The sequence below is a fragment of the Nestor notabilis genome, unplaced genomic scaffold (genome assembly GCF_000696875.1).
Source record: "Nestor notabilis isolate BGI_N333 unplaced genomic scaffold, ASM69687v1 scaffold15708, whole genome shotgun sequence".
NCBI classification, from domain to species: domain Eukaryota; kingdom Metazoa; phylum Chordata; class Aves; order Psittaciformes; family Psittacidae; genus Nestor; species Nestor notabilis.
Genome location: NW_009938844.1, coordinates 8,104 through 32,032, shown reverse-complemented (window position 1 = coordinate 32,032; position 23,929 = coordinate 8,104). Strand labels below are relative to the sequence as shown.

Sequence of the window (23,929 nt, the reverse complement as noted above, 5' to 3'; positions counted from 1 at the left end):
TTTCTGCAGTCTGAAGTACTTTTTCAGAGGATGCTTTCTTGTATAAACCACATCAAAATTCCATGCAGGAGAACAGAGATGAGGTTAGTGAGCATAAGGACAGGTGGAATTTGCACTGTGCTGTTGTATGTATCCTCATAATCTCAGTCCCAGCAGATAAGAAGCAAAGACCGTTCTTAACAAAGTTGCACATCTATGACTGCCATGCCATTGCTTGGCACAGCTTCCACTCTGATCACATCCCTGTTGTCTCTGTTTTTGTGAACTGATGTTTCAGTCTTTCTGAGGGCATCACTGGACTGAAGCTTGGCTTAGCGTAGGAGCAGTTAGGGTATCACAGTTCTGTGAGGTCTCAGTAGTAGTTGCATCCTCAGCTGACAGACTCTGCTGTTCCCTGGAAGAGCTTGGGACCTTCACATGACCTTTGTATAAAATGGGGGATTTTGCCCAAAGGGGAAGATTTGACATGAAGCTCGCAGAACTGTTCCCCTCCACAGTCAGAACCACCGGCTGTTTATCTGGCACAGCTGGAGCATAGACAGCATTTTGCTCTGACAGATGATCTCCACATTGACTAAGGTGTTCTGCTAGGACAAGAGGCTGCTGATCATCCCCTTCTTCAGAAATAACAAAAACTGGTTTGTTTTTATCTGTTTCTAACATAAGTTCCTTTGTTTTTGAACCATTGACCAAGTTGATTTTCAGTGAGTTGGAGCTCTCTAGAAGATTTCTGGGGCTTTGGCTGTTAACTGGAGATGTTGCCCCTAGGTGTCTTGACGGATCCAAGGACCTCACATGTTTGCTGTCAGGGGAACTGGCTAAAAATCCAAAATAAGGGTTCCCAAACCTGGATTTCTTCAAATTGCAGGAGCTTAGCTTCCGCTGCCTTTGTGCAGACAGCGTGAGGGGGTATGAGGCATTACTGGCAGATGAATCAGAGTAAACAGTCCCTGATGCTCCCTCTATCTCAGTGGCTGAGATTACTTTTCTGGTTGGGACACCTTGAGACCTTGCAGCTGTAGGAAAACCCTGTACAAAATAATGATAAATTAGCAGACATGCCATGAAAAGCAGCTATCTTTGATCTCAAGGGAACTAAACGTTAAGATTTCTGGTTATGTTAATTCTTTAGCAAAACCTATGTTATTACCTTAAAAAAAAAAAAAAAGAAACCTCCTCTGTTAGCTTTGTAACAAGATGTTGGTTTGATGACTACAGTCACTGAGACCTAGATATTCCTCCCACGCTTACAGATTCCTAGCAATGTAATAGTAATATGTCAATTAAAACAAATTTAAGGCATAACCGGGGGAAAAAGGTACATGTCAAAACATTCAATGAGATAATTTAGTGTGAACGCATTTTTAAATGTTTTTTCTGGATCAGGGATAATTTCCTAACCAGGTGCTAACTGCTGGGAAATACAGCTTCTTAGCACTTCAGGGAAGCCTGAATAAATTGCAATATAGGTAGGCAAAAGAGTTTCCCATATACCAAGCAAGATGGACTGCAGTGTACATCACATTGCAGGTTGGGGAGGCAAAGCAGTAGACCAAGGGGAAAACATGTCCTGTCAGCAAGCAGCAGGGAGTACTGGAGCACAGACCCCAAGCACCACTTCTTCCCGCCTTGCAAGACTTACACTGTTGTCAACAAGCTTTGTGAAGGGACTGTTAGTGGTCCAGCTACACCACTTTTTCTGTAGCTGTGGTATTGGAGCCAGGAAGTCGTGGAAAGTGCGGGCACTCCACGTGCGTTGTCTGGGACAGTGATTTTCCAGTGGGGCATTCCCCTTCTCAACGGTGTCTGCTCCTGCAGCTGCGTGGTTAGAAGCCAGCCAGTCAGACACAGAGGCTGGGCTTGTGACACTTCTTTTTAGGTTTTTGTCCTGAAAAGATTAAACAAAGATTGTATACAGCATCTGTCATCAAAATGTTTTAAAAACAAGTGCAAGAGACTTGATTTCTTCAATGGTTCTGTTCTCAGGACGAGACAGGAATGCAGCTTCTCCTAGTTGCTTTTCCAGCGAGTTGCCTGAAGTTCGCTGGGTTCCCTGGATGAAAGTTTTGCCTTGCTTCCCCAGTTTGAGGTTTAACACTAAAATGTGACATTTCAGTTGTATAAGATACAAAGTCCTACCGCTTTTACTAACCAAATACATCAAATATCTACAGCTTTTTTTTACTGGAGATATGTGATAGATCAGAGTAGTAAACTTTGCTGTGTAAAACATAATTCTTCCACTTTGCTTGACTTTTGGAAGGCTCCAGATGTGTCTGTCTGGGAAAACAAAACTTTGAGGATGGGGCCTGCTGGAATAAGTGCAGAAGCAAGCAAAAAGAGAATCACAAGTCTCAAAAATGCATGACTCAGGAGGGAAGACTGAAGTAAGTGGTGCTCTTTATCCTATGTTAGGGAAGAATTAAGAAAATAAAAAGAACTAAAAACAAAGAGAAAGGGAATAATCTGTTCTTGGTGTCTGTGGTGAATAGAACAAGAAGCATGAGACTCAGATTAGAGCCAAGGAGATTTTCATTTCATGTAAGAAATGCTTTTCAAGTGGAAAACGTGCTTTAGCAGTAAAACAAGATGTCCAGACAGGTGTAAAATTGGCATCACTGGAAGGTGAAACCATATTAAACCATTGTCACCAACTCTGTGAATAAGCAAAATTGATCTGACATGGGAATGAACTATAGATTACTTCTAAAGATTTCTTCCATGCTTTATATGTTCTGATGTTGCATTTAAAATCCCAACTTTTATCCTTAATATTGATGTGGTTTTAGAGCCAAGAAAGTTAAATAATCCCTGACTGTGCTATGAATCTCCTTTCATTCTTACTAATACTTCACCTGCTATTTATATAAGCCTCCTGTTCCACAACTCTGTGTGTATTTTTAATTTTCAGCTGTGCGAATACGGTTGTCATGAGAGGAATGCAAAATCCACATTCCCAAAGTTTACATAGTCCTTAAAGAGAGTCTGAAATAAATCCAAGAGTGTCCTGGATTTAAAAGTCATGAGAAACTAGAAACCTGTCATTTGTTATTTCAGAGAAACTGAATCTCTCAAGTTTCTGCAAATCAAAGAAACTATTTAGTTAGAATGTCATGTTGGAAATGGATGGGCAGAGAGGCAAGAAATTAGCTAGTACAGTAGAAAAAAAAATCTCAGTAGGAAGCCATGAGAGGCTTCAGGCTCTGGATAAGTTTGTTTCAATATTAAACTCTTAGTCTCAGACTTGATTGAAGTAACAATCTTTATTTATAAGCCAGCTGTCTTCTCATCAGAAGCCTCTTCAGGATATCTTAGGATTTATCCTTCTAATATTACTGTAAGTAATTCCAAAGTGGTGTAAAAGCAAGCCACTGGTTTGAGATGGACATACTGGAAGGTGAATGGATATACAAAGGTGAATAACCTATTTTCTAGATTTCGGAAAATGTTTTAGCGAAAGAATATTTCTTAAACTCCAGTGATAATACTGTTTACTGAAACCTTTGCATCTGAAACTTGTAATGTCTGAATAGAAGTCAGGGGTTGTAGTTAGAAGTTAGCCAAAGGCTGAATGATGACTTAAACCAAACGGGACTTAGAAAGCCAGGAGCCTCCTGGAGAACACCTTAGAAGCCATCTGAAAGCCGTCTTACCCTCCCGTCCCTCACATTTGACCATGTACAGAGATGTACATTTGCTGTTCCACCTCTTGCCTCCTCCATCAGGGGATTGGTTTCTTCAGATGGATTTTAAAAGCTAAAAAGCAAAAGCCAGTTCATATCACTGACTCCTGCCCAGCACAGCTGAGGCTCACACTTACTAGGGAACGCAAGACCAAGTGGCCAGTCACCATTCCTCAGTAAAAAGTTCTGGATTTTTTTTAATGAAAGCTCCTTACAGCTTGCTTTGCCTAGTTGAGCATTTTGGGTGAGATGAGTCTGATAGCATTATTTACTGTACCCTAAAGGCTCAGGATTTCACACATCTTTTCACATGAGGGTAACTCCTTAGTTCCTGCTAAGGAAGTAGCTACACTCCACTGAATAACTCATCCTACTTGCCTAGTGCTGGTCCACAAAAGCACCATACCCTCTGTGTGGGGCTCAGAGGCTGGCCAGCTGCATTGTACACCCTAAAAATACACATTTAGAAACTAAACTGTAAACATTTATTTCTAACATCCAGTAACCCAGATTATCAAGTGCCTAAAGAGATCCTGTTTGAGTGCAGGTTTGTAATTAACCTGCTGCACTCAATTTTCACTCCCTGCCCCCCTTCTTTGATGAGGATAGTCTTCAGCTGTGGGGAAAGACCAGTGCCTTTAAAGAGGCCCTTTCAGCCTTCCTGGGTAGTTTTTGTGTTCCTTAAGGGAACTGGTTGAGAGCGTTGACTCACTTGAGTGCAGCATGGACATCACTGAGGAGATGCCTCCTGAGTTAATTATGTGGTAAATCACTTTAATTCTTTGGGTTATCTTCACTTAGGACTGTTTTAACCCTAAGTATTTTATTTTTAGATATATAAATCTCCTCTGATAGGTTGCTTGCAGAAGGGATGGCAAAGTAGAAATGTTTTTTCTTTAAGTGTATTTGTTCATTCTGATTAGAATGGGGAAAAGAGGCAGGAAAATGAGTATCCCTCCTGTCTAGAAGCTGTATTTGTATGTGGCTGCCACCAGGTGAAGCTCTCTCCACTGGAAAGCAGGACCAAGGAGTTGAGGTGTTCAAGGGTGGCCAATTTGGGCAATGATACAACTTACAGTGCCCTGCTCTACAGAAAGTAATGTGTTTGGGCAAGAGAAGATAACAGAGCTGTTTTCCCTTCTTTCCCACATTCTGTTAATCAGTGTGTCTGATGTGAGGAAAAGCTTAGTATGTATCTTAAACTAGCATAGGAAAATCCTGCCCGGCCTGGCCTTCTGGCTAATTTCCTAATCAAGTGCAGGGATACAGAATGCTTTTGTTTTGTAAACTGTGACAGAAGTATTACATAGCCTGTCCTGGGGCATGTGAGTTCCTTGGACTGGTTGTTTCCCCTCTTGTGGGAAAAAGAGAGGGCACTGGAGAGTATTGACCTGGGAAAGGCTTTAATATAGACTTGTAATGGATGTGCTGTCAGGGACTATGCTCAGGGTTGAAGAGGTGATAGACCTGAGACTTCTGAGCTAATATCTGTTTCTAAACAAATAATTAACTGGGAGTGCAGGAGAAAGAGCTAAAATGAGAGAACTGGTTCAGGTTTCTGTGCGTGTGTTTGAAAGGACCCCAGTGCTTTCACTTGAAGTGCTTGACTATTTGTTTTTGGAGCGTACACTGTTAATTTTCACATCAGCCTGGTGAGGCAGTTAACCAGCTTTCTGACAAGCTGAGGAGCTGAGTAACTTCCTTGACCACTTGGTGGGCAAGAGCAGGTCTGACTCCCAGGTCCTTCAGTTGTTACAAGTGATGGTTTTAACGTATTTCTGAGGGTTGGTCCTACTGCCTGCTGGCAGGCCTCTGCATTATTGGCTATTAGGTCCAAGGTACGTTTCTGCACCTGCTCTTATCAAAGCTGGGAAGACACTGGCTCAAGGGATCACAGCCCGTGCTATTCGATGGCAGCTCAGCTAGAGGGTTAGGAGAACTGCCTGGCTTGGTCACTACCTTTCTTGTAAAGTGGGCAGTAAGCATAAATGGACAGATATGACTAGTACTGCCCAAGACAGGCATCCATGGCTTGTTAGAGATGCCGGAGAGTATTCCTACCTGTATCCTGTAGGTGGTAAAGCTCAGCCCGCTAGTGCCAGGTCCAGCAGAAATAATAAATACTTCATCGCTCCCAGTCTCGGTGGTCACTGCAGATATGGAGGAGGGCACATCTGGGTCAGTGTCCTGAGGAGACCGTTCTGTGCTGCCTCTGCAGGAAGTGACTGAGAAAATAAAATCAGTAACAACTGCTTGTGAGAGTCCAAAACATCTGTTCCCAACTCCTCCATGACAAGCCCCCCCTCCTTCCACAGACAAGCTAGAGCAGGCTTTCGCTGGCTGTCTCACCAGCCAGAATAAAACTCAAGCCAACAGTTTGCTCTCCTGAAACTGCAGGCTTTTAAAAACAAAAGGGAAGGAACACTCTTGGGTCTGCTTTCTAATAAAGACAAACCAAAACTAAAATCCGTTATACTAAACGTACAAGGTTGTGCTGGGATCAGAAACTTGCAGATCTGCTGAACTCATTCTTTATTTGTATTTACTCATCCCTGTTAATGTTAGGAGCTGTGCTTTTTGCTTAAACCCTAGTGATGCTGCTCCTACAGGCAGCCTTATGCTCCACGGACTGCCACAGGGGTGTGTGTCTGCATGTGTCCCCAAGGCCTGTACATCTATATCTGGTTCATGCTAGGAAAACTCTGGCCACAGTGTCATCGGTGGCTTTTCCAAAGAAGGAGATTGGAAACTGTCATGGTTGGGAACACAGAATTAGCTTTTTATGAAGATATCCTTGTGTGTATATAATGGCTGATGGTTTAGCGGGAAATGGATGGTGTGTAGCAACATAACATGAAGAAGCTCCCTGTTGACCTTCAGCAATCAGAAGGGGCACTGATGCAATTTATGTGTGGTGATTTAAAATTGCAGCAAGTGACATTATCTGCAGCTTGGCTGGGGGCCTCTTGTTTTAGAAACACACTGTGAGCTAAGCATCGTCTACAGCAGTCCCATCTGTAAAGACCTTCAGAAAACATTAGCTCCAGGAGTCGAAGTTGACTAAAGCCAATCTAAGCATTGTAAACCACATCCTTTCTGGACAAGGCTAGGCACATGGTAAGTGAAACTCTTCCATAATTTATGGATCTTTATAAGTTGTTTGTAGCAGCCTGAACCTGACATATTTGCTCTGCTAACCCAGTGTCTCTGCAATGCCATGTGCTATGACAGCTTTTGTTGGCAGTGTCTGGAGCTGTGCTTGTGCATGCTCCTTGCCAGGGGAATTACCCTACCAGCGAGGGGGGGAGCAGCAAGAGATAGCTCCCACAACAAAGGCTTTCTGCTGTGAAGTGGCTCTCCAGCTGTGCATGGGCAAGACAGCGAGGAGGACTGCAAGAAAGAAACGATCTGATTAACTGGCTGGGGCTACAGGGTGCCCTGACCTGCTCCCGCTGATGCCCCGTGCTTACCCGCCTGCTCCCGGCTCACAGAGTGGTTGTTGTTTTCATTCTCCCGGCTTGGCACCACCAGCTGGAGCTCATTGATATCAACAGTGGAGTTCTGGATCCTGTTCTACAACTCAGAACATGCCCCAGTAAACATCGTCAGACAAACAGTGCAACAGCCAATATGAAAAAGAGAAACAGAAATTGCTGAAGCCATTAGCACTAACCTCCTGGTCACTGCATGCGTTGGATGAGCTCCTTTTGGGGCACGTTCTCTGCCTGAAAAGGAGAGACAGCAACAACAACAAGCCCACGAGTAAGTTAAAGATGCATAGAAGAGAAGGTCTCACCTGTGCTCATCTTGTGATGGAGACCTAGCAGGTTATGAGCTCTCCTGCCTACTGGAGCATCCAAAACTCAGGACAACAAAGGCCTCTAGGCCAGGGAAGAAAATGATATGTTCATGTAGTGGAAAGTCAGCTGAAGAAGAGAGGACCTCTCATCGTCTTCCCATGATCACTGCAAAAGCAGGAACAGTTCAGACCTCTGCCAAGTCCCACCAGGATCGCCCTAGTCAGCTGCTCTTTCACATCAGTAACTTAATAGCAGGACTGAAATCCTGCCTTTGGTCTGGGCAGTGACATCGTTCTTATCCTGTTAGACAGAATATTTCATCTGCATAGTCAATATTACATGCTGGATTATATTTAGCAAGCAGAGAGCATCAGATGTTCTGCATTTGTATGAACATTTTATTAAAAGACAGCGCTGTGGCAGGTGACTACTGGGTAAGCATGGCTCTTGGCTGGAGGGAGTCATGTTCTTAGCTGTTTTTTCATGGTTTTGCTAAAATTGAGCTTATAAAACAACTAGTGTTTCTTGCTTTTGGATGAGTAAGAGTTAAGGTGTCACAAAGAAAGGCTGGCTGTAATGAACACCATAATGGCTGAAGCAAGACTACCTTTGTGTACAGCAGTTCTCCATGGGACAGTGCAAACACACATGGGAGCATTAAGGTGCTGAACAGATGGGATGTGACCCACGGTACAGTTTTTGCTACTATCTGTGCTGTTTGCTGGCATTTTTCCTCTTCTTGTTGGAGGGGTTGAATTGCTTCAAGGAATTTAATCTCCTACATGGAAGCTTTTTTTGGTTGCACGATTTCAAGTTTTTGGTCACCATTTCATTACTGGGGTTTTTTTAAGAATGGGGGCTTAGAGGCCACCTGATGAGGCTGGCCAGGAGCTGGCGTATGCTCCATCTCAGGCATGGTGGGTTTCATTCCTTCACTGCATCATTGGATCTCTTGACTGACAAGTGAATTGAGGGAGGAAAACAAAACATGACGTGACCCCGGCACTGTTCCAATGAATCAGAGAAGACTGCAGAGAAAGAGAAGAGAGAGTTGGCACTTGAGAATTTAATCCAGAAAAAATCCAGATGGATAGGTGTTACTCCAGGAGGTACACTGGCATCAGCCAATTCATGGGTTTCTTGGGGGAACTTGGGGCTAAAGCAGGGAAGGATCTTCCTTAATGCACAGATTTAGGAAGTGGGAGCAGGAAAAGGCTTCCAAACAGGACTGGTGTTGCTTTATCATGCAAGATAAAACCACGTAGGAAATACTTCAGAGTGGAAAATGTTTATGTAAATATTCCCCAGGCAAGCACCAGAACCGTGTCAACAGGAGTGACCTGGCAAAACATGCCCCAGAACAATGAATTAGTGTGGTGGTCAAGGCATTCAGGTAGATGGTGGGAGAACTATGTGTAATTCCCTGCTTTCTTCACATTGCATTCATTTTTTTTAATCACTTCCCCTCCTCCCAGCTCTTTCCTTCCAAAACCCATGACAAAAATTTAATCAAATATGATATATTCCTTTGAAATATTCTTTTTTCAAATAACTGGCATGTTACAAGCAAATTTGTTAAAATATTCCCACCTAGGGATTAAAGAGCACAAAGGAAATGTTCTCCTCTAAGAAAACACAACTTAGCACATATTTCTTCCTCACTGAACATCAGGCATTGGCAACCCAGACGTTTCAGTTATCTGGATGGTCTCACTTTTGGGTTTGTTATTTGAACTTTTAGCATGACTTAACAAACAAAATGTTCAAGTTCTCAGAAATGCAAATAGAAATGTGTTCCTCAGATTCTTCTATACAGCTGTCCCATTTCGAAGATACTCGTATTCCCCAGGACAAAGCTGAAAAGATGAAATATCTGGTTTAAAATGTCTCAGCAAGTGACAGCTATGATAAACTGTGGATAGACAGGGCAAGCTCTGCATAAAGAAACTGAAATACATTGCATCTATTTGGTGCCTTTCCTTGCCATTCTTTGAAAATGTGCTCTACAATATTTAGCAGGCACCATAACTACCTTGAAATCCACACTGCAGTTTGGCAGCATAAAACAAAGGGACAGTAAGGGTCCCTAGCAAAGATGTTTTCTGTTTGAGTATAGTAGGACAAGGGGGAATAAGAGAAAGAAGAGTCCTGTTATTCCCAATGTTTTAATTAGGATTAAAAAATAAGTGGCTGAAATGTCCCCATCTTAACTCTTTCTTTCCTCATCACACTTTGGGTATTGTGTTTGATTTCTGCTGAACAATTTGATTTACCGTTAAAAACCAAAACACGCAGAGGATAAAGAGTTTATAGATTCAGCCAATAATTTTGTTAGAAACCTGAGATATTTTCTTTTTCTTCTATTCAGAGCTGCTGGTACAGTACCTGGAGAGATGCACTAGTTTGCAGGACTGGGGTCTTTGTCTTTAGCTCATTCTGCAGTTGGACTACACCTCCCATGGCACGCTGCAGTACCTTGCCACCAAGGAGATTGGCGATTTAGATCGGTGTGCAGCTCATAGATATGAAACAGCCAACAAGCAAATACACCAGCTTCCATCATTTAAAAGAAGTTGTAATTGTTTGTGCGGGGGGACAGAAATGGAGGGCACAGCTACAACAGGCAGAGGGGGGGTTCTGGGTTGTGCCTACCACGAGGATGGCAGAGGAAGGGCCTGGCTTTAGCCCAGAAGTGATGAGGATTCTCTTGGAGGGTGTTATATGATAAAGCAGAATTTCAGCCCTAGGTGATGGTTGGGCTGCATGCAGTGACTGGCAGGGCAGCTTGCATGGAGCGAGATGGTTTTTTTTGGTGGGGGGGGGGGTGGTGGTGTAGTTGGATACAGGTCATTGGCAGGCTGTGCAGATGTAAAATGCAGTTGCAATCCATGAGTTGCAACCATCGAGCAAAAGTCTGACTGCATTGGACAGGATTAAAATTAAATAAGGTGGACATGTCTGTTGTTCTTGGGGCTTGGGAAAGAAAGTAAAAAATACCCCATTACTCAAACCAGGCCTCATGGCCAAAAGTAATTAGAATTATTGGCCAACTAACAACTGAAGCTTTCATTCCCTCCCCAAACAGCAAACAAAAGCTGCAGTGTGGCAGAGACTTGGAGTTTCCCCAGAGAGCTTTGCCCTGGCTGAATGCAATGAGCCTGAGCAGACACTGCTGACGACTTGGTGCATTGGAGTGGCTGTAGGTGCCAAGCCCATCCTGGGCCATTTCTACCCCTGGCAAGGCAGATCTTGCTACTTTTAGCCTAGCAAGAGCAGCATATAGAAATGGGGGTGGGGGGTGGGGGGTGGGGAGGATACACTAAACCTGGTACCTGAGAAACAAGTAAAGTACAAAGAGAAAAGAAAGCAGAAGGCAAGTTTGAATGGCCAAGAGCCTGAAGGTTACTATTAGCATCCTTTGCAATGGCACACTCCAACCAGGACAAGCTTTACCGCAGAGAGCTGGCCCCTTTTGTGAGCATAATGTGTAGTTAAAGTATCTTCATTTCTCCCTTTAGCCCACCCCTTGCCATCCTGCCATTTTCTGCAGTGAGGAGACGCTGTGGCTAATATGCATTTGACACCTGATTTCAAGCCCTATTTAGGGCAAAAAAGCATAAAATAGAGCTTGGTGAGCTCAAATTAAAATAAGGTTAGATGTGCTTAATGGCCTCTGCAGTCTTATTTCAAGCTGCACTAAAACCCCACAGCTGGGAAGTACAGGCAAGCTCCGACCTGTGCCAGCAGTTCTGGGGAAGGGACCAATATCCTTGAAGCAGCGCAGTAAAGAGAAGACGACTCTTCCAGTGCAATACAAGTGAGGTTACTCAGCACAGGTCATGGCATCGCTTCCACATGTGTCAGATCTCACGTAAATGCTTTAAGTCTGACAAGAAATAAAGTATTGTAATCAAGGCCTCCCTGGAATAGCATGCAGGCAACATAGGCAGCTGGGATAGTGAATGGCCTTTCAAGAGGCTAAAGGACTAAGGATAGTCTCCATATACAGTCAAGAGCTGACTGAGGTGTACCTCCCTTTTAAAAAAGAGTCATAGAGCAATGAAAAGGCATAAATGCCATTATAAAAAAAATGAGTTTAATCCTGATCCTGCACCATAGGACCACACTACGATGTATTTGCAGAGACCAGAACGTACAAACATTTGTATGAGGAGAAAAAAATGCATTCAGTTCTTCTCTGTTGGTCAGCAAGAGCAGAGCATTACTTTCTTTTGTAAACATCTGACAAGCAAAAAGTCAAATTGTGCATGTGCGCAGCATGGCCTGACTTTCCAAAGAGGCTATGCAGAGTAAAGTTCAGCCAGTAAAATCTAAGACTGCCAGTGTACTTCTTGGTTTGAATAATACTCTGCTTCATGGATAGTTACAGTGAAATTAAATAGGGGTAATGGAGAAAGAGCAGCCAACTCAACATGTGGATCAGCCCAGACTGCTGCCATGGTGAAGGGAGCATGTTTCTGTCTCTTTTGAAGATTGGAAAGGGTATAAAAATAAAGTGTTTGGTTTCTGGAAGACATTTTCCACCAGACGTTTTCCTTTAGAGCTAGCAAAAAATTGTGGTCTAAATTAGTGTTCTGCAAGTTCTTTGAAAAGGAAAAAGGTTAGTTAGATGTAACACATGCAAGTTTAACTCTTACAACTATGAAAAGCTCAGACCCTGAAAGCAGGAATTTCTATATACAGCAAAAGAGATTATATTTAAGCCTCCCCACCTTGCCTACATCCTCTTATACCCAGTATGATGGCCTATATTTTGTATTTATTCAGCAAGAGCTAGAAATGCAGCCTCCAAAAGGACAAGGAAAGCAAAGTTTCTCTATCAAACCAACCTTAATGAGTAGTAGTGGTTGAGCAATCCTGACACCTTTTGGGTTGGAGGATGCACAATAGATGAGGCAGGAGATGCAGGAAGAGTGAAGACAAACCAGTTGCATGCTGCCACTGGGAAAAGAGTGCTATTACTAATACCCACTCCACCACAGTGGAGCCCCTGTAAGGAGCAGGACTTGTTTCAGTTTACCTGACGTTTTTGTTGAAGTCAAAACACTTGAAATATACCATTTATTTTGACAAAAACCCAGGGAGCTTGGGCTCTGGTTTGAGTTTGTTGGAAGGAAAAAAAAAAATAAAAAATCACTGTTTCTACAAAAATGTTTTCACTAGGGAGTTAGTTAGAAAAATGCAAACATATGCTGGGGGTAAAGATCTCCTGAGAGATCTAAGGAAAAAGAAACATATAAAATAAGAGCAATTGGCTGGAAAGGGATGCTTTTGTCACTGGCTGATTTTAGCCATTTAACTTGTTAGCATCAATACCTGGAAATCAGCAGCCCAGCCTGACCATGAGCTCACTTGAACATGTCATTTTGGATGACATTTGGGGACAATCACAGGTACTGCAGCATGGCTCTCAGCCCTTCCCCAGCAGTCAAAGGATGTGCAGATGACTGCTTAATGTATGAAGTGTATTGCAATTAAAATGTCTGCGCAGTCTTTTGGATAAAACATGCTATAGACTGGAAACTATTTTTTAATCTTAATCCTAAGTGGTAATACTTTTGTTATTGTTTGCTTTTTTGCCGAGCATTAGTGATGCTCAGTCAAACTGTGGACTCGCTGTGAAAAGATGCAGTGGCTGTCAGGTCAGCCCGCTCAGGAGACTTGAGGAAGGATGATCTTTGTTCTGTATTTGTCCATTAGCCAGTTATTGTCCCAGAACTGAGGTTCAGAGGCAGCACTACCACTGAAACAAAATAATGCCCAAGAAAGTCATCACCCTTCAGGTATTTCTACAGGGGAAAGAAAATAAATTTGAGGCATAGAAACTGTAGAACTAGGAAAGAAAACTGAGGAGCCTAGGGCAGGAGTAATGACTGGCATTGATCTCCTCTGTATCCACACACTACTACATCTAAAGAACAGCAAGCATTAGCAGAGCAAAGGAAACATAACATTGTTTTCTGGTCTTTTTCCTGTATGGATAATATCCCATGCTTCAAAGACTCAGATATTCATCATCTTACCTGCAAGTTACACAGAATGCAGAAAGCAGAGCAAGTGTGAAGAAAACAATCCCCGTTACAATTGCCAGCATCATCATGTTTTCCTTTCTCCCCTGCCTTACAGCATCTACAGTGTTGGGTTCAGTGATATTCTTGTATTCAAAGAGCATTGCGAAGCCTCGGCCTCTGTCTGTGGTGGTGATCAGTTCCATGATAACCTCAACCATTTCCAGAGATGAACCAAAGACCATAGTCTTGTTTAAAGGTGAATTTGGTCCACAGAAGCGAGAGGAAAATGTGATGAGATCAGAAACATATAGTACATCATGGGGACATATGTCCACTGCTGACTGTGGGCTGGAAGAGATTTCCACGGGCAATGCTGTTGTGGGAAGAGTCCAGCTCTCTACCGTAACTTCATCTCTCTCACTAGCAGCTAGGTGGGCAAGCAAGATTTTCTCCTTCAAATCTGTTTCCAGGCCACTGATATTTTGCTTATGCATTGTGGCACTACCAGCCACAGGGAATGGCAGTTCTTCTGTTTGTGCCTTGGTAATTCCTTTAGGTTCCTTCATCTGCTTCGACTGGTTTTCTTCAGATGCTTGTTTGGCTTCATCTTTTTTTGATGTTGTTCCTGGAAGGTCATCCAGGTGACTAGGAAGGTCCTTTGGCTGATCTCCTGTGCTGCTCAGATTCTGAGCCACCTTTGACATCCAGGCCTGGAGAGATGGTTTTGTAGTATGGAGAGCAAAGTCCAGGTTTTCCTCAAGAGAAAGCATGTCCTTGTTTCCTGTCTTAGTGGGGGCTGAGAAGCCATCCCAGGGGGTTGGAGTTTCACTAGAGCTCTCAAAAATGTCAAAGTCAAAAATTTCCAAGATAAGATGGGTTCTCACGGGAATAAAAAATTGCCAAACACAGTGTGTCCCTGGGTAGTAGTTGTTTGGAAAACCTGGTGATAAAATCAGGCCTCTTTCCATCGATTCCACCACTGCACCACAGGAATAATACACCTGGGAAAGAAAAAAAATAAGCTTATATCTTGCCAGAGATTTTATCCAGGATGCAGTCTGCTAGATCTACTGAAGGTTCTATTCTTTTCTTTCACTTCAGGGACTGGTATAAGATAGCCTTAAGAAAGGGGAATTCAGTAAGCTTGTGCAAGTCTATTTTCTACTTTCCCATTTGGAGCATAAATCTAATAGGTCTTATATGGAAAGCCACTCATAAAGAGTATGGAAGTATATACTGAACGATCAGCCTCCACAGAAATATAACCCAGATGAGTAATTCACATAATTATCACTTTCTATTACTGATCATACTAGCATCCGTTTCTGCTGTTGGCTAACATACAACTTTTTTTACCACACAAATTTGTTGCCCGAAACAGCTGGTTGTGTGATAAAAGTCTTGAGAAGCTGAAGAAAACCTGTGTCACCAAAGCACCTCGAACTCTGTAATTTTCATTACAAAACCATTTTTTAATGTAAAAAAATCAAACCCTTGGGTTGATGATTAACCGTGATTCATCCATCCAACTCACCTTCTGTTTCAAAGACGTTCAGCCTTACTTCAGTAAGCAGTAAAATCTGCGTGGTTTTGATTGGGTAAATTTTCTCTTCTTCAAATGCAAATCAAAATAGAGATAGCAGATACCAGCTCTCACTAGTAAAATAGCAATCAACGTGCATTTTACATAACACAGCAATAGTCCCATGTGACATTTGCTATTTCTTCTTTCTCCATAAATAGTCTTTGGACTCCAAAGAGGAAGGAAGTCCATAAATGGTGGCACTAACTACCATGCTGCTTCTTCTCTAAAGGTACATATGGCCGCTTTCACACATCATATTTACAACTACCTTCTCCCAGAGACAGTCTAAGAGTCTTTTTTCCAAGACTCTTTCATAAATTTGGAGAGCACAGATCCCCATCTGCACCTTGGGCAATTGGTTTTGAAATGAGGAAAAATAAATCAGAAGTACTTAGGTCACAAACCCTGTCTAGGAGCATGGTTTTACAAGCATTAATTGGAAAAGAAAGGGAATGCTTTGGGCTTGGTGGGGTTTTTTCATTGGAAATGATTTGTCATCTTGGTCTGTTATCTATTTAAACACAAAGGAAGCTTGGCAGTAGAACAAACAAAGCTTATGAAGTCCATATAAAGCCACAAAGATCAAAATACTCCAGATTTTTTTTTTCTCTTAGTCCCTCCCCTTGGCTCATATTGAAATGGAAAGGGAAAAAAAATGCAGTGCCATATGTTAAAAGCCTTTAAATCCCTTAAATGAAAAGAAAAAGCCAGACCTGTTCTGCAAGGCAGGACCTTTTTTTCTCCAGCAGGTGCTGTTCATATTCTGGATGATTTCAGGGTGGATGGCAGTAAAAAAGGACAAAAACAGCAACGTGGGTGGAAATTGTATTCTGTATTCAACTTGAAACACAATCTTCGAGTTTCAAAAGTGTCATTTAAATCAAAGCTTATGTTAATTATAATGGAATAAACTACAAGTTTCTCATTTAAGGCACCTGGGCTGGACTATGTCGTGAGGACTCAAGTGGAAAAGAAACTACATTCATGTGCCAAATACATATTATTCTCTGTCTAATGCCTTAGGAGTTCCACAGCATGTAATACCAAAATAAATTAATAGAAATTTACTGATCTGTTCTCTAGGAGGTAAAATTTTTAAGTTTATTCTGAATTAGCTAATTCATGGTAAAACTCCAGGTGAAAATAGCAAAATTTTACGTCAGTTAGATCCATTTGCTAATTCATACCAGAATTACAGATACATTTGTTATCACTTGGATTTTACTAAAAACGAGCTGGTTTCCAGTGAATATGCTCCTCTTCCCTCATCAGGAGGATTGCTCCTATACTAGGAAGTAGGAAAGAGAGCTTTTCTATGACTTCTCTCATATTCCTTCCCTTTGTCCCAGAATATCAGTGCAGACTTCACAGAATCACAGAATGGTTTGGGTTGTAAGGGACCTTAAAGACCATCTAGTTCCAACCCCTCTGCCATAGGCAGGGACACAGACTTGCCTTTGTTCTGGAATTTCAGTGCAGAATTACCTTTGTCCCGTGATAGTCTTTTGAGCTCACATTTAAATAAGACATTTGCATAGCAAGAAACAGTAAATAATGCCTAACTTTTCAGCTAAAATATATACCCAGTTTTGGAGCCAGAATGTGCACCAGAACTGCTGCTATTGCAGGGTGGTACTCCTGGCTGTGGGAGGATTATAGATTGGCCCAAACCTCCTTAAATTAGCGATGATCGAGGGTTGAGATTTTATTTTGAGGAATATGTGAACTGATCTAGTTGCCTTTTTTCAGACACTGAGAAGGCGCTTGGAGGCGTTCACAGCCCCACCTCTACTACCAGAAGACTTTGTTAACACCCAAAAGCAGCATCCATCAGCTCAGTGGATCTTGTGGGATTAATCACCAAGTGCTGAATGGGTAAGTGCACCCCCCATAAATCCCTCGCCCCCGCTCTCAGGATAGGCTCCCTTTCCTGCCTTCATTTTCACTTGAATCTGTCATCATTTGGAGAGAAATATCTTGCAGACTCTATATACACCCAAGGAGTCTCGGGTTCAGATTCAAATGCCTCTTGTTCCCCTACAAGCCGTGTAGCCAGCAGTTGGCTGCAGTATCTAGCTGAATCCAAACAGGTATCCTGCATCGCCTGGGCAGGAGGGGATTTGTGCAATGTGTGCATTCCAGAAATAGGGCTGAAAGGTCACAGCAGTGGAGGAATTGTTCATTTATCATGGCGTGGGAGACTGAAAAGCTTTAAGACTTGCTCTGAGACCAGGAAAAAAACCCACAAGGAACAGAAAACGCAAGACAGGTCCAAGGAGAGGGGGCAAGATTTCTGATTAATTTATAATCCACAACTAAATGACTGACAAAACTGTTCATTTGAATCATGCATTATGAAGGCTGAGTTTCATCAATTAGATACAGCTGTTCACTTCTGCAGCAAGTTGTAGACTCGTGGGCTCGTGACAGAGGCATGCCAAAATTTTGGCACACTTTTAATCTTTGCAAATGACAGGTTGTTGTGTTTTTTAAAAACAACATGATATATGCCCACACCAATTAAGTTAGTTATGAACAGGGAGGAACAGATTACCAGTCCTGTTCATCTGCTTTTCAGTACTTCACATTCTGGCTGGGAGTCCCAAGTGTTTGAAACTGCTGTGTTGAAATGAACCTCCTGCCTGCTGTGGTCAGACATACCCTACCTGCCTTCTGAGTTAGGATAACTGAGGAACAGCAGTCAGTAGGTTGCAGAGAAGTAGCTCAAATCTCATCTATAGCTTATTGGCCAGAAAGTCAATGGTCAGATATTTCAGAACATGCCGAGATGTCGCATTTCCCCTTTTCACACTACACAGCCCACTCGGAAGCTTAAATCTATGCCTGTTACTAAAAAAACCCCTATTGTCACGCATTTACCTCCTCCTGTGCTGACATTTGAACTCTCTAGAAATGAGTAGTTAATATTGTCACCAGCTTTGAGCTACTTAATTAAGATACACATACGTAAGGAGTTTTAAGGCTTCTGCATCAGGAAACACAAGTCTAAGGAGTACAAGGAGGACCTTGTGCTAGGGCCTCATAGGTAATTCTGTGAGTGGTGGGACAAATGCTCTGCTGCTGTCTGAAGTGTAGGTTTGCAACAAACCCATGTGCAATGCAGTTGTAAGGAGCCTGGGAGTCTTTCTTAAGCATAAAGCTGTGCTGGGTTGGAACAGATGTGGCCACAAGTGACTGCAGGGCATTGTTCAGAAAACTCACCACAGACACCAGTGTCTGCTTCCTGAGAAGCACCATCTCTCAAAGAAAGAGCAGGCCCTTGATAGGTAGGGGTGTAGCACAAAGCCAGGATGTTATTTCTTCAAACTGGACACTATATACCAAAAAGCTCTCAAGAAGCAGGTGGCGCTTGTAAAAACCAGAATTCCCATGCAGGAAAGGGAGAAAATAATTATTTTGGTCAGATGAGAGTTTATTATATGGCCCAAGTATACGCACAAGAAAGAGTAATTATCATCATGTGAGTAATATAACCCTCAGCTCTGCTCTCCACTCATACAACATCTACAAATGTAGTCCTGGAGCCTCTGCATTATTCAAGTAGGAACATCATCAGGGAAGAAACACATTCTAATAGAATCCCACTCACTACAAGAATAATTTAATTAGCACATTTTCTTTAATCACAATTACTGCTAAAGAAGGCACCAGACTAGAACTAAATCAGAGGCATGCACAGAAGCAAGCTCTTCATTTTGCCAGGACAGGACAAGTTTTTGCAGCACCTTACTTGAAAGCCAGGAGACCCTTCCCTGCATCACCATGAGGTGATGCAGGGAGCCCAAAGGGAATGTGGAGAGGATGCTGTGATAAGTAGCTAGTAAGAGAAGGTGACATGGCCATGTGGTTTAGCTTGTGAAGTAAAGAAGTGGAAACAAAGTGAGGCAAGGTCCTGGCTCGGGAAATCCTCAGCCCATTTGTGCTCAGTTTTTGTTGAAGCTCAAAAAGATGAATTAGTGAATTTTCTTTATTCATGTTAATGCTGGTTACAAGGAGCTGCTGTTTGCAGCATCCTGGAGGACAGTGTCTTGCATCCCAAAGACTGTTAATTTTTAAAGTGTATTTATTTCAAGCAAGAGGAAAGAAGACATCCTATCTTGATGTTTGTCATTCCTCTGAGTACAATCTCAGATTTTCTTGCTCAAGATCTGACCAATGTAGTTTGTTTTCTTATATAATGTACTCACCCAAGAAGTGGCAAGTTCTCTTGTTGTGTACCCAGAGTCAGAGTAAAAGCCTCAGCAGAGGAAACTGAACCTGAGCCACTAAATTTCCAAGACACCCTCAGAGGCCAAGCCACACACTTAATAGTGATACCCAGTTGCAGGCTTGCAAAGAAATAGTGTGCAAAGATCATTACCCATTTTGCCCTTCTCAGCTTCTGTGCATTTCTCACATGAATTTCCAGTTTCAGGCAGACTTAAAAATGCCACTTCCACTTCTTTTTTAGAAATGACAGGGAAGGAATAATCCACTATATTCCAAACTGAACATTTAAGAGGTACTGCATTTATTATCTTTTTCAGGAACAGACGTGTGTTATCCCCTTATCCAAGTTAAAGGCTTCTTTTTGGTCTTTGCTTGAAGACTGTACTAGAAAGATTTAATACTAGAGTAATGAGTGAAAGTAAGCGTAAAAGCTGTTTATGCAGACCTTAGGCCCTTAAAAAAATTACTTTGAAGTGAGAACACTTCGTTATGATCCTGTGCTTTTGACCAAGGAATTATTTTTTGTCCCTTCCTGTAAAATATCCCCCCACATAAATGATCCTTTACTTATTTTTTTTTTTTTTTTGAGTAGAAAAGGGAGAACCCCTCCCTGGGTACCATTTTTTGCTTCATTTAAAATACAAAATCCACTGCAACTGCCTGGTGCCAGAACAGGACTGCAAACAGTATATGGCAGTTCTATAGTAACCTTATCTTGTCAGCCTACAGCTAATTCAACAGCAGCCACAGAGGTAGGTCGTTTCTTGACAGAGACGGATGCAGTCTGAGAATCCAAGATTGTTCAGTCTGGATAACTAAATTTAGCCATTTGAGCTCATTGTAGTATTAGTGGGGTGAAAATCCAGCAAGCTTTATTTACATCCCTCACCCTTCCAAAATTAAAAACATCTTATGTGCACACATGCACACACATGTGTGTTTCGAACAGTTGGCAATGCTTTGGTACTACCTCACCAGCTCCTTCACATTTTATTCTGCCCTGGGGACCTCTTTAAGGCTCTGGCTCCACCAACATCTTTGCAATTGCTCTAAACATGTAGGGTGAGGCATGGTATCTCAGTTACTTCCCCCTTCTTACCTCCAAAGGTAGGAGGTTCATTCTGAGATAAAGATTACTTGGATTCATGAGGACATTTGAGCAGAGCCAGCCACCTGAGATGAAACATGAAGTGGCCCAAACTTTCAGCCAGAGCGGAAAGAAAATGTTAAACTCGGGGTTCTAAAAGGAAAACATGAAGGAAAAAGGGAAAGTGGTAATTCCACAATCCCAGCTTAAGGAGGAAAACCAAGACAAGTCTTTACTTGCTGACGTGGCTGAAACTAGCTGCAAAGCTACCAGAAACACAATTCTTGTGGTTCCCAGCGAAAGCCCCAAGTTCTCTCACACTATTTCCAAGTTAGGGAAGTCTGAGCTTTTTGGATGCTCATCAAATACATGATCTGAGGAAAGATTATCCCAAGAGTAAGATATAAAACTCCAGCCTATTAGTTGAAGAAATGACCACATTTACTTCACTAGCTGACTGATCTAGAGATCAAAGCTGGTAGGACTTTTTCCAAGTAGAGGACAAAGTTAAATAGAGACTTTATAAAATTAGCGCTCTACTTAATTTTGCATTTTCAGCTCATCTTTGCATGCAAGGTTGATTTTCTTCCATTAGCATGAACTAGATACAGCAGCAGAACATCTAACCTCTTTTTCCACCTAGCACTACAAGAATTCCTGGAAGTGCCTTGGAATCACCATTTCTCCCTCTGCCAAACTGTCTTTGCTGTTTAAAGCATGAGGCAGCAGCAAAAGGAGACTCATCCCATTTTAGGGTAACTCTTCAAGTGTCTCTGGATGCTTGAAGGTAGCAGACCTGACAGAAGCAGATAAGGACATGAGATTGACAGAGTGTAACAAAAATTGCCAATACTTTGCTTAATTATTAGGAGAGAGTTTTCCCTGTCTCCTTTTTCCAGTCCTTAACTGTGATTTGTTTTGAGATTGATCTACAAAAGAGTTCTCATCAATTATGAGGGTATCTTCCTTGCTAAGGGATCTCCCTCGTCCTCCCAATAACCCTGTCTCAACACAAACCCATGTACCCGCACACACGCTTTATATTCTCTCTTTGCTCCTTGAGCAAATTCACATAAACAAGCACTGAACAGGGTTCAGTTGTGGGACTCTGAAATGTATGCTGAGCCGAGCATACATTTGCTTTTAATGCATTTATGGTAACAGAGCAGTTGCACTCATGTTTTTAAACAAGGGTCTAATATTTCTTGAAGTGAGTGCAACCTGCTGGATTTAAGCAAAACCAAAACTGCATTTTTTAACAGATGCTCTGTTATTTCAGTGGTGGGTAGCAGCAGTTCCACCACATGAAAGTGATTATGGATGTGACATTTCCACTCTGCAAATCCCGTTTTCTCTTATATTATATATTCCGACTTATATTCCTTCTTGGCATACATCAGACAGCTTCACAGGGCCCTGTTTTCACACCTATCAGCAAGATTTATGTTGGTTTTAGTGGGACATTTGAAGAGAACAAATATGCAGATAGGAAGGGAAGGAGACTAGGAAAGCCTGTTGCTGCAGGAGACAAAGAAAATAGAAATCTTGGTGGAAGAGTAGAGCAGGGAAGTTTGGAATGCAGTGCAGCAATTAAAGCAAAGAATGCAAAATCTGAACGAGACTTGGAGGCCCAAATATGCCTCAGACTGTAGGCATGCTATTTTCTCTTATTCTTCCCATATGTGACTTTGCTGCAGCTGAGCCCTGAGCTCAAGCGTCACAACAAGATTGCTTGGAAGGCGCTGCTTTATTTCAACAGAGAACAGATCGCCTCACTCCTTAGGAACAAAGAGTGATCAGGGAGGGTGGTAATGTTTGCGTACCCTTGGACGAAGGCAAGTAGGCTCTGTCAGGATGGAAAGAGGCTGGCAGGGCTCAGGATACCCTCACCTGCTCTGGGTCTCCAAGGCCAGCTCCTAGTGCCTGCCTGTAGACACAGCATTTCCTACGGCAGCTTTCCAAACCTGTAGGCAGGGCCTTAGCGACAAGGCAGGCCATTGCCACAACAGAGCTCTGTGAATCAAAGCAGCTGCAGAAGAAGTGGCAGGAGAAGGTCAGCGATCTCATTAGAACCGAGAGGCCCGGGCCCCCAGCCACCACGAGGTCCCAGCTTCACAGCTGCAGTGCATTTTGATACCTGGCCTCAAGCAGATTGCATAATTGCACCATGAGGTCACCATCCATCCGTCCTCCTTGATCCTCTCTGAGAACAGGAGGTGGGGAAAAGGAAAATCACAAAAACCCAAACCTGGGTGCTCCAACAACAACCAGGCACAGCGACACACTCCAGTTTCTGTGGAGAACAACAGACCTCCTCATTTAACTCCAGAGATGTAATGCGTTTTTCTCCTTACAAAAAAATGCTTGTTCCCAGAGACACAAATAGGGGCTGTTTTCCGAACAATCACCCATGGAAAAGCACAGCTTTCCATAGGATGATCAGCAGTATATGCAGTGTGGGCATACATTGTAACTTGACATTTTGTACTTTAGAGCAACCAGGGGAAAGAGCCTAATGTTCTATTGCTTTTGGGATGTTCAGGTGAGAAGCAAAACCAGTTTATCCTTATTATGCCAGAGTAACTGATGCAAGATTCCTATGTAAGGCAAACAACGAAGATCACCCAGGTCTCGATAGGGAGCTTTGCTGGCTAATTTGGCTTGCCTCCCTCTGCAGGCAAAAGCCAGGGTTGTTTCCTGCAGAGGGAAATTCAGAGGAGGAGTTAGAGATGGTCTTAACAGCCCTCTGAAAGGGTATCTCCCTCTCTCAGACAAGGTGGGACTTTAGGAGGCTTACTGGCTAACTCAGCTGCCGAAAGGTTCATAGGTGAAATCTCAGGATAGAGGAAAGACAATAAAACATTCTTGCTCTTTTCCCTCATAACATAAATAGGCAGAAGTTTTAGTTCTCCTCTTTCAGTTCTTTAATTAAGAATGAGTTGGATTCACCTACAAGGTGTCTTGCAAGTTACAACTATGTAATTCTGGCTAAGCAGAGTTCTCTCTACTTACCCAGTTCTTCTTTTGATTTAGATTTTTAAGGCTGGAAATTGTATGATGAGTAGGTTTTCTCTGGGCTTGGCAGCAGCATGGCAGTTTATGCATATATTTGCTACCTGACAACTTCCCAGGTTGAACTTACCACCACAGGAGTAATCCTGGCATTCACTGGTTATTCAGTAATTATCAAGTTGTAGACGCACTTATGAAGATGACATAAAATATTGGTAGAAGTATGAAATACAGATAGAAATGCTCTGAAAGAGACCTAGGCCAAGGCATAAGACACTTCCAATGTTTTCTTTAATTTCACTGGTACATTTATATCAAGGTGCTTTTACTAGAAACTACGTGCCAGGTCTAATTCTGAAGTCTTCTTCATCCTTCACTGCAGCCTCACATTGCAATATTAATTTCCTCTTCTCTGAAAGGGACAAAAGCTAGATTGTTTTCCTATGAAAAATCTATCTAAAACATGCAAATCTGGTTCTTGGAAAGACCCACTTGACTGG

At 42.5% G+C, this 23,929-nt stretch overlaps 1 protein-coding gene across 1 annotated transcript; it reads right to left on the bottom strand.

The window, feature by feature from the left end:
* Positions 1-291: 291 nt before the first annotated feature.
* On the bottom strand, positions 292-22,415 carry LOC104409639. Its single transcript, XM_010019562.1, has 8 exons — positions 22,308-22,415; positions 20,430-20,570; positions 13,528-14,516; positions 7,357-7,408; positions 7,154-7,256; positions 5,745-5,833; positions 1,643-1,888; positions 292-1,029 (listed from the first exon to the last, which is right to left on the bottom strand). Exons 1-8 carry the CDS (start codon positions 22,413-22,415, stop codon positions 292-294), a joined length of 2,466 nt encoding a protein of 821 aa, XP_010017864.1.
* Between the last annotated feature and the right edge of the window lie 1,514 nt (positions 22,416-23,929).